This window comes from Antrostomus carolinensis, unplaced genomic scaffold (assembly GCF_000700745.2).
Source record: "Antrostomus carolinensis isolate BGI_N321 unplaced genomic scaffold, ASM70074v2 scaffold9145, whole genome shotgun sequence".
NCBI lineage: Eukaryota > Metazoa > Chordata > Aves > Caprimulgiformes > Caprimulgidae > Antrostomus > Antrostomus carolinensis.
In genome coordinates, this window is record NW_010318395.1 from 2,423 (window position 1) to 13,757 (window position 11,335).

Genomic DNA, 11,335 nt, shown 5'->3' on the forward strand with positions numbered 1-11,335 from the left:
GGTGAAAAATGTCCAGACCATTTCCAAATTCAATAAATATTTGTAGCTACAGTTTATGGTTTATCCACCATCCAGTTAGATTTATTTGAGATTGTTTGGTTTTGTATGTTTCACACTCAGTGTTTTTTTATCACTGCATTGTGTTTCTTGTGGCATGTAAACCAATGGATTGTAGTTTCTGGGCAGCTGTGCAGTGCTCTGAAGAGTGCTGCTAGTCCAGCAAGGGCAAAGACTGGAAGAGGAGAGCAGGGGGTGCCTTTATTTCCACACCTGGTTAGACCTCTGCGTTCATGCTCCTGGCCACGCTGCAGAGTGGGTTACCCCCTTCCAGCTGGTTTAATGATCCACCTTCTTCTTCCGATGTTCTCAGCCCCACTCCCCTGCCAAGAGAGACCAGTTGGGCAGTAAAGGCTCTTTTATTGACAAGTCAGAGCAAGGCTCAGTTTTGCAGTCCTACATCGTGGCTGTCCCACGGAGCCCCTCACTTCAGCAGGGACTGTAACGGCATGCCCTCAGGAGCGCTGATTTGTGGTGGCCCTTTCACTCTGGAAGAAAAGAAGGCACGTTTGGGCTGGTGGGCATAAGAATGGGAAGCCTAACAGCCCCGATCCCCACCGGGCTGGCCCTTTGCCTGCTGCCACCCACAGATGGGGTGAGAGGGGTGTCCCCCGCAGCAGACTCCCCATGTGGGGCAGGATGGAGCTGACTCACTGAGCTTTCTCGATGTCCTCGATGCCCTCGGGCAAGCGCACGTTGAGCGTCTCTGGGAGCAGGAAGGCCACCGAACCGCAGCACACCGCTACACCACAGTATATCACCTCAGGCAGAGACCTCCACACCTCATCCAGCAGAAACACCAGTGGGGCCAAAGCTCCGCCGAGGCGTGCGATGAAGGAGGTGTACCCCATCCCATTCTGCCTGGAAAGGTGGGGCACCGTGGTGGTGCAGACCACCACGAGAAAGAGATGGGTACTTCTTTCATATCACACCTTGGGAAAAAGTACAGACCCTCTGCCCCTTCCCCTGATTTTTCCATAAGTGCTGAGGTTTCCCCCCCATAAAGGTTTTTTCTCTGCCAGTTTCTTCCTAGGTTGTTCTTTCTTTATATCTTTCTACAATGATAATATTTCCCAGAGAGCAACCATAGCTGCTGTGAGAAACAGATCTATGTGAGAAAGAAACTGCAGTTCCACACTAAAAGTATCTGCTCTAAAGTTTTTTCCACCTAAATGTCTAAGACCCCGAGTACATTTTCTATCCATCCTCTAGTGAGTCCTCCCATCTGCTGAGAGCAAATCTAAGTCCCTCTTTCTCCCAGGTACTTCTAGATATTTTTGTCTTTATCTCACAATGTCTTTGAGTATGTAAAAATACAAACCAAGCTGAGAAGAAAAGTAGCAGATCAGTGTGCCTGCTTTGGTTTAAATATCCAGCATTCCCCACGTGCAACAGACCAGTGGAAGTTAAAGGGCTAAATGGCAGTAAAGGGGCCCTCTGAACAGGGGGGGACAGGGGTGAAGTGAACTACGAGGCTTGCTGTGACCCATTAGAGCTTTTTTCAGACTTTCACGAGGAAAACAGTGCATTGATTCCCTCCACCAATCTCAGCTATATCCCAAACTATGCTGATGCTAAATCTGGTTTTACGTAACTATTACCCAGATATTTCAAATAAACTCTATTTTTTTTTTTCCTTAAAGGCTAGTTAATCACTCCTTTAATTTCACCTGATGTCCAGAAGACTTGTCAAACATGCAGTAGTAGGTGTCCCTTGTAAAACTTGATATTTCAAATGATTATTTTTTGAGTCTTTTAACAGTTATTGGCAGATAATCCCACGGAACTAAGACTTTCCTAAGCACAGATGCCTTATGGAGTTCAAAGATCATCCCACACAGAATACTCCTCACCTTTCCATACACCTTTCTGTCAATGTAACCTAACCACACATAAACCAGGTAACCAAACAGTAGCTTTCTGCCCCTTTCTTGTGACTATGTGTAACCCCGAGAACCTGCTGCTTCTAGAGGCAAGGTGTCAGTCCTGCAGTCTCGCCAACAGCAAGTCCTGCTGTGCTAATGTCAAAGACATCCCACAGAGGCTCTGGTTGCGCGCTCGGGTGAGCAGCATCTCTTACCTCAGTACAGTGGGGTAGAGCTCAGAGGTGTACAAGTAGACAGTAGTGAATGCAGCTTCTGAGAAAGCTTTGCCCATAATGGCTACTACGGAGCGCAAGGAGGTGAAGGCTAGGAGGAAAGACAAGACATTTATGACAGTGGTCAAAGAGCAGCCTCTAGGAAGAAGCTTCTTGTGGACTCAGGTACAAGAAGGAAGAAGGTCCAATGCTCCTACAGACAAAACAGGGAGCTTCATAACCCTGGAGCTGCTGTCTCCAAAGTCTGTATGAAGTTTGGTAACTGGGCCCAAGTGGGAGCTGAACTGATGAAAGGATAGGTCCTGACAGTTCTCATTGGACAATGAAGATAAGCACTTCACCTTGCCATCACTGAACCCTTACTAGCCACTTCATAGTGACTGGAGACCATCTGTTGACACCAGATATTAGGGCTAGCTCACATTAGCAACCTTGTCCTAGAGATAGATGCCCTTTAGGTGGAGGACATTTCTATACAGAATTGCCTGTGGACAAGATCTATGGTTCTTCTTCTATAGCCCTGCACAGAATGAGAACCTCCCCTTCAGCAAGGTCCTGCATAGAGCAGAAGAGCATCTCACGCTTGGGAATGATGATGTTGGCTCCTATGCATAGTCCGGTCAGGATGAGTGCCCACGCCTGACTCTGCCGACGTCCAATTCGATTCACCAGCACGTACACAATCATCTTGGCTGGAATCTCAATGATGCCAAAGACAAACTGGGAGAGATACATGTTGAGCCCAAAGCCAGTTAGGTTCATGCTCATGCCATAATAAGAGAAGGCAACACCAAACCTGCAAGGAGATGAGGATTAGGGCAATCCAGCCAGGGAACTGCAGCGCAAATCCCCTGTGTGAAGTGACACTGCTTACCACACAGCCCCAGAACACAGAGAGATCTTCCGCAGGACTGGTGTCCTGAACAAGCTCATGTAGGAGTAACTCTCTCCTGGCTTTTTGTCTGTTGCCATCCTTCTGAGGGCCTGGGAGAGGTGGAAAGAAGGAAATAGCTCACCTGCTGTACTTTTGGGATCCAGACATGAAACCCTAGATAGGCTGAGGCCTTTGCCCTTCCCAGCTCCAGCTCCACCTTGACTTTTCCATACATTCCCATTGCAGAACAATTCTCTGGCCATACATTGTCAGAGGCGTGTCTTCCTACAACTTTTTAGATTGTCTACCATTTTAGATCTTTTCTTCTCATGGCCCCTCCTTCCCCCTTCCCTACATACCCCATGTGGCAGAAAGGGCTACAGAAACACGGCAGATCATGGTGTTGGCAAAGCCAGCGTTGGCCAGTTCCACTCTTTACCATATGGTTGCTTGCTGTTGTGTCAGGTCTTAGACAGGAGCTGACCGTGAGCTGCATGCTTCATTCTCATGAGTGCATTTATATAAAGTGTGATTATTTATACAGCTGTTTATACAAATACAGAATATATAAAAAAGTTGGCCCTGCCCATGAGGAAGAAGAGACTGCTTATTCACAATGTTTTTTAGCAATTGATGGATGGGTAAGTCCCAGGAGAGGTGGTAAGTTCTACTCACTGGCTGAGATGCAAGGGATGCATACAACTACACAGCCATAGCAATGCAGCTCTACCTAAGCTAGTTGCTGTGGGCTCACTGTGTAGTTAACAGAGAGCTCCAGTGGAAGTGATGGAATAATTTTATCCCAGAGCAAACAACCACATTTGGTCAGAAGAATTGCATGCTAGCTTCCATCAGCTATTCAGTAGATCACAGACTGTAAAGGAGACTGCAGATGGAGATGATGTGCACATCTGTTGTTGGGAGAAATTAATTCCTCTCAGGACAGCCTTGCTTCATGTCCAGAAATCATCAGCAAATGCAGAGTAGGACAGTTAAAACTGATTAGGTTATGAATCACAGTAAACCTTGAGGAGAGAGTCTGGTTAACTACTTATGTATAGTCTCAAACCAACATCCTCTTCACACAGAGCAAAGCTTTGGGCATAGATTTTGCATAAATACTTAATCCCAGCCACAAAGCCGGGCAGGGAACCTACAACTTAGATGGATGAAGAGAGCCTGCAGCTTCTTGGACCAGAGGATCATCTTCTCCAGTGCCTTCTCTCCAACACCATCCTACAGTGGAGCCTACAGAAGAGCCAGGCGAGCACATAGAGATTTTCCCCTAGAAATGTCACAGCCTCCAGCCCTTCAGGGACTTTCTGAACCAGACAGAGTGTCTGTCTGTTTAGCGCCTCAATGATCCTTTCCCACATTATCTAGTGATTTGTAGAACCCATGTTTTTCTTTCATTTCTGTATGCCCATCTCTGGATCTGGTAACTTTTGTTAATACTGAAGTAGGGCAAGTAAGTTATTTTTTTAAACTTTTACTTTTTTTTGTTATCTTTTTCACAGGCAAATAATAAGTATTTTCATCCAAATGCATAGGATGAATCATAGCACTGATATCAGACTACTTCTGCAATGCTGATAATTTCAATATTAGATTCAAGTTACCCTGATGGCAGTCTATCCTCTCTCTAAGTTGCATGATTTGCTATTAAAATGGGTAACAGAAGACATTAACATGGAAAACATCTTGCAGAATGTATTGTTAAGCAGAATTCTTGGCATGTGGAAGGACAACTGGGAGAGCCAGAACAGCAAGAACGCCAAGAAACTGAAAATGCACACAGTGATGGCTGGGGAGGGAGGAGGGTGAGGCAATCTGCAGGCCTACAGCATCACCTACAATTAAGACGGTGCTGGAGAGTTATGGGGGCTGGGGACTTGTGGAATTATCTTATAAAAGAGAAATTCCAGCCCCAAGAGCTCTGTGGTTGAAAGAATTGTACAAAATGAAAGGCAGTGTTAGGAGAGGGCAGAGGATAGCTATAAGTACCACCCTCTTTCACTAGGGAAGAGCTAAGATTTTATTTCTAATTGTGTATTATTCTTTGCAGTTTTTGGATGAGTGACAAAGCTTTTCATACTGAAAAAAGAATTTCACTCTGGGAAATTCCTTAATCAGTTCTATAAGACAATGCTATTAAACCTGAGAGTACATCAGTAATGTGCTGTGCAATTATCCAGAGGTTGTACATTTTTCAAAGTTCAGTCTTCTGAACTAAGGAAAATTGGTTACTACATTAATAAGCCAGAAAAACACACTGATGCACGGTCAAGTCAATGAAGCAAACTAGAATCAGGCAGTTCTGTGTTGCTTGCATGTTTGGATATGCAAGAAAAAAACAAGTATGTCCATATAAACCTGATGAATCCAGCAAGGTATCACAACTGCAAGCCTTTCTGGGTTGTGGTCCAGTGGTCCCAGCATGGTGTGACTTGGTGGGAGGCTGCGATAGTGATGAAGCCCCAGCTACAATTCCTAACCCTAGGAATGGTATGAGGGTGCCAGCCCATGCCCTTCCTGGCAGAACAGTGCACTCTGAAACAGAGTCATCATCCAAGGCTGAATGAAAGAGATTATAACTTGTTATTTTTACATATTTAGTCAGAGCTACTGGCTTGATTAAAGGCAAGGAAGAGTCACACTCGACTCCTGTCTGCCAGAAGCAGTAAATTTATAATTTCTCACATGATTAGACAACATGTTTCTGTTGTAAATCAAAAGGGCTAATCACCTCTCCAACAGATATTAAGAAACTGCTTTTAAAAACCAGCATGCTGGCCAGGATCAGAGAGCGGTGTGGATGCAGGAGCATGGGGCGTACACAGAGATGCAGCTGGACCGTGACAGCAAAGCACTAGGCTCCTGTGCTGGTGCCAGGGATTTTCTATCTTCATCTTTTGGTAAGAGGAAAACCAATGGACATTAAAGGAAAGATTGATGTTTAATGAACCACAAACTTCCATGCCCACTGGATTTCACAGCTGAGCTTTGTTGTTCTTGAGAAGGTCAAAACAAATCATGTGGACCAAATCAGTCAGAGGTGACAGATGTGCAGCCATCCAAGCCTGGCTGTGAAGGATTGTTGTGAGCACTGACTATGCTCTGGTGCCTCTCCAAAGGGAGAGGGAAGCTTCTGCCTCACCCTTGTCCTCCCTAGAGCTGGGACATCACTTGAGCTTGTCACCATCCCCTGGAGCCACCAGCATGTCCTTAAGCAAGTGTCATGGACCAAGGTCTCAACATTTGTGAGTCTGAATGCAAAAATACATTTTTAAGATAGAACTCAGTACAAGATGAAGATCTCCAGATCAGCCCCATACCTTGAGCTTTGAAGTTGAAAAGAGATGGCTATTTTTTAGGGTTCTCCTTCCCCTTTATTTGTTCAGTCATCTAGCTGAGTATCTGCGCTCCATCCTTTGCACTTCTGGGGTCAAACAAAAATGGATTCAAACCAGTGAGTACGTGCCTACTTTGCCCAACGCCTCGCCCTCGCCACGTTCCTTTAAAACTGCTGGCAGAGCCATGACCGATTTGAGAATAGAGCTTTAGCTCTGGGGAAGCTTTAGCCAGGGGAAAAAGTTGATGATGCCAAATGTTCTTTACCCCTCCTTCACCGCTGGGGCTCTATGGCTGACAATCCTCCACTTTCACATGTACATTACATGCAGCCTGAGCTGGACTGGCCTTGACATTTTTGGATAACACTACATGTAGTATCTCAAGTGCAATATGAGAGAAAATGTGCTAACTACAAGCTATTAGTGTGTCTGCTTTCTGCTAGCGCTGTATCAACACTTGGCAAATGCGACAGCAACCAAGAAGGCAAACACAAAGCTGCACAAATTGCTCAGGTACCTGCACACTCTCCTCTCTGATATGGGAGTGATGCCTCTGCCGTATTTTTTTCAGGCTGTGCTTCTCTCTCACTGCTTATTTAGTTCAGCATCCAGTGCATTGAGGCTTCTTGTCATGGCAATAATGAATGGAAAGACATTTCACCTAATGAGGGGGATTTCTGGCCTTGTGGGAGCTGAGCTGCTGCTTTATCTTTAGGAGTGGATATAGCTGCTTTCTAGAGTGAAATGGAGCATGGCACCCTGTGGAGCACAGTGCTCCACGGATCACACTGCAGGCTGAGCATTGCTTCAGGTATCAAATAGAAGTAAAATAGAGAGAGAGAGAAAATGGGAGAGGAAGAACATGTGTCTGGATCTTCAGTTTCTCACCTCTGGTGAGATAGCGAAGTCTTTCCTTCCATTCATTCTTGCACATCTAAGCAGATGCCGGTGAGCTCGTTTCACTTTGCCTTTGGCTATGAGCCACCGGGCAGACTCCGGGACCCACCTGATGCGAAGAGAGAAGACAGTGTTCCTGTGGGCACTCCATGTTTTCCACCCCACACGTGTAGACACAAAAACACTTGCAGAATGAGGTTTCTGGGAAGTTTTCAACTCCTTCCTGTAAGCTTACAACCCAATGCGCCTTGGGAAATACAGAGTGAAAGATGGCATTTTGCACTCCTTGCCACCATCTCCAGAGTATAATTTTACGTCTTTTGGTTGTCTAGTGTCTCAACTGAGTTCTGACATTGTGTCAACAATGTCTACAGAGTGTGCTAAGTTGTAGGGAACCTGCTTTAGCAGGGGGGTTGGACTAGATGATCTCCTGAGGTCCCTTCCAGCCCCTGTGATTCTGTGATTCTGTGAAGTTAGATTTTTATGCCATACTTCAGGGACTTCTTAATTATTCAAGAATCACTGACCTCTTGTGTGCTTGAATTTGATCAGACGACAGCATAATTTGTTGGAGAACTAATCTCCATAAAAGGCATTAAGAGAAAAAAAAAGAAATAAAGCTATCATAGAAAGGGTGGGTCCAGGTGTATCTGTGAATTTCAGCACTTCCCAGGACTCAATTTGTTATGGTTGGTTATCCTAGAGAAAGAGCAAAACAACTCAAACATTTTAGTCAGCAGAACACGTTATTTTAGTTGTGTTGGACTTGATCAGTGAAATATCAGATGTTACTCTTTGCCAGAAAACCATCATCACCAGCGAAACAACACATCTTTTTTGAACCATTGATTAACAACAGCGTCAGTTTATATCCCGTTTTGCATAAGTATTTTTTGAGATGTTTCTGCTAGATCTGTGCAGCTATTTAATCTACTGCTTCATGCTGATGGACAGACATAGTAAGCAGGCAAACCGTAGTCTCTAGAAGCCTCTCTGCTGGCAGCTGAAAGGCACTTTAGCATTTGGATATCACTCTTTCTGCTCAGCAATTATGCATAGAATTTTGGGGCCCATGTGTCTAACAATCAGCAGTTATTCTGGATGGTTTCCAGCTAGAGCTCCTGATGGCTCTGAGAGACACATCTGTGATTTCTGCATGGTCTAGGACCGTACCAATGTCCAAGAGGAACTAAATGACCACCCTAAGTCTTCACATAGTCACAATATCAGTGAATGGACCCTGTGTTCTAATCTGTGTTACTACATGAAAAAAAAAGAAGGAACATTAGTTTATTTGATTAAATGAACCATCTCCCATTTTAAGGCTTAAGAGATGTCAGGTGTTTCTTAAATAAGGCTACAGGAGGGAAATAGCCCACAGAAAGCAGATATGTTTGACCCATCAGTATGGTTACACAACAGAGAAGGGCCATGGGAAGTGCAGAGATAAATGCACCTGACTCAGCCTGCAGATGTCTGGCTCGTGGAAAAATTGGGACCAGAAGCATCATAGAATCGTTTTGGTTGGAAAAGACCTTTAAAATCATCGAGTCCAACTGTAAACCTAACACTGCCAAGTCCACCACTAAACCATGTCCCTAAGCACCAAATCTACATGTCTTTTAAATACCTCCAGGGATGGTGACACCACCACTTTCCTAGGCAGTCTGTTCCACTGCTTGGCAACCCTTTCGGTGAAGAAATTTTTCCTAATACCCAACCTAAACCTCCCCTGGTGCAACCTGAGGCTGCTTACCCTTGTTCTATCACTTGTTGCTTGGGAGAAGAGACTGACACCCTCCTTTCAGGGGTATCCTCCCCAATGAGGTGGGTACTGAGGATGGATAAATTAGTTATATGGCGTCTACCAGGTATTAAATCCAGGGATCTGGCCTGGCTCTGCCTCCCTTTACTGGGATCTCTTTGCTTGCTCTGAGCCACATCTGACAGTGCTTGGCAGTACCAAATCCTGCTGCACCCTGTCCCCAAATGCCTTGTCCCCAAAGCCATGGTGATATGGAATATCCCACTGGCATATCCAAATCCCAGTTTGGGTCTGTTAATCTCATTATGCCCTCCCCCACTTTCTTCTACACCTGTAGACTCGCAAAACACAGGACGTTGGAATGTCCTCGATTTTCTTAGCAACAACTAAAATCGTCAGTATGTGATCAATGTTCTCCTCATACTAAATCCCATAGTGAAACCAGAACACAGCACAATTCTAGCTGCTAAGAAAATCATCATAGAATCATAGAATGGTTTGGGTTGGAAGGGACCTTTAAAGGTCATCTAGTCCAACCCCCCCTGCAGTGAGCAGGGACATCTTCAACTAGATCAGGTTGATCAGAGTCCTGTCCAACCTGACCTTGAATGTTTCCAGGGATGAGGCTTCTACCACCTCTCTGGGCAACCTGTGCCAGTGTCTCACCATCCTCATTGTAAAAAATTTCTTCCTTACGTCTAGTCTAAATCTTCCCTCTTTTAGTTTAAAACCATCACCCCTTGTCCTGTCACTACAGGCCCTGCTAAAAAGCCCTGCGAAACAAATTAGCTCTGTCCCAGCCAAAACCAGGACAGTTGGTGCAACCTTGGCTCCTGGCCTTGTTGGAGGTGGGGAGAGATGCAACCCAGGATACTCCTGTTTTCAAGAGCTGCGACATCTGAGCAATCTGAGTGCAGGACACAGACAGATCTTGCTTCTCTTTGGGTGGCTGGTTTCAGTCCTCAGATCAGCATTGCAAATTTGCCATGCTCACAGGGCAGAGGAGGTAAATTGCAGCCCACTCCCATCCCCACCAGCCATCCAGCTGCAGGTCGCTGCACTCACCACAGGCAGACAATGCTCAGAAGACAAGGTCCTGTTACGGCTACTAGTAGCCAGTGCCATTCCCGCACCAAGTACGCTACCATGGCCAGCAGCATGTTCCCGATGCTCCAGAAGATGCTCGTCAGGATCCCGGAGAAGGTGCGGTGCTGTATGTCCACCCACTCCATCCCTGCAAGAGGGAGGCAGCGTTCAGCTGGGACACACAGGACTCCTCCAGGAAGGGGTCTGTGGGGCTTTTAACGAGTGCAAAGCGAGGTAACATCCCTGGTCTACTCCTCCAGGAGAGTTCCACTGTTTGGCCGACATCTGGCACGTTTAAAACATTCATCCGCAATTCTTAGCCCCTTGCAAAGCTGTGAGCAACTAAAATAAAGCCTTAAAATAAGAAATACTGGACATACAGTAAGAAACGGTGCCAAAACACTTTAGGTGATAATTTTTTAAAATCCCATTCAATAGCATTCAAATGGTCTTCTTTATCAAACAGATAATTTTTTTCCCCTTAACCATTTTTCCTGCAGAGTTTCCCATTTCTCTACCCACTCAGTATTCCAGAGGAAAGAAATATAGTAAGATGAATTGTTGTTCATGTGGAATCTACCCGAAGCAGATACTAACGCACATGTAAAGCCAGAACAGATCTGGTCTCCTTGTTTGTGTGTGTGAACTAAATACGAATTTTCCTCCAAAGATCTAGACATCTTGCTACAATCTCTAACAACCAGAAATGTCCTTCCCAAGCTGTACTTTGCCTGGTAGGCATCAACCTTTATAACAATAATAATAATAAAAAAAAGCATAGCAAGCCTTGGGATTTGTCAGGTCTTGTGTGGAGTTTTCCAGTATGGAAGCCATTTTAGCTTGATTTTGGCTGTATCTACAAAAATCCTGGAAATTTTTGTTGCACCTGTAACTTGCTCTTGGGTACAATGAGTCTTCCCTGGTGCGTCCCAAATACATCTACAAAATCATCCAGTGCTCTCTTTGGTACCCTGAAGTTTGGAGCTTGTTTTTATTATATAATTACTTAAATTATTCAGCTTCAGTTTTGCCTACCTGTGTATGATGTTTTGGGTTTTTTGTTTGTTTTTTTTTTTTTTTGTGTATGTGGTTCATTGCCCCACAACTCTTTCTAAAAATACAGATTGGGAACTTCTGAAAACTGTGAGCAAACTCAAGAGTGGGGAGGTAGAAACACCCCATGAATAACACACCACCCTCTTCCT

General features: G+C 45.0%; 1 protein-coding gene across 2 annotated transcripts in view; it reads right to left on the reverse strand.

Annotated features, from left to right (window-relative positions):
- Positions 1–481: 481 nt before the first annotated feature.
- SLC22A7 (solute carrier family 22 member 7) overlaps positions 482–11,335 on the reverse strand; it is an 18,644-nt gene continuing 7,790 nt past the window's right edge. Inside the window, exons 4-10 of one of the 2 annotated variants that reach the window (XM_010168880.1) lie at positions 10,110–10,278; positions 7,271–7,388; positions 3,030–3,139; positions 2,737–2,951; positions 2,138–2,246; positions 712–918; positions 482–545 (exon numbers count right to left, since the gene is read on the reverse strand). In XM_010168880.1, coding sequence (XP_010167182.1) covers positions 482–545; positions 712–918; positions 2,138–2,246; positions 2,737–2,951; positions 3,030–3,139; positions 7,271–7,388; positions 10,110–10,278 — 992 coding nt within the window. Of the gene's footprint in view, positions 546–707; positions 919–2,137; positions 2,247–2,736; positions 2,952–3,029; positions 3,140–7,270; positions 7,389–10,109; positions 10,279–11,335 lie in introns of those variants that run through there. The other variant, XM_029085172.1, reaches the window with a different exon arrangement.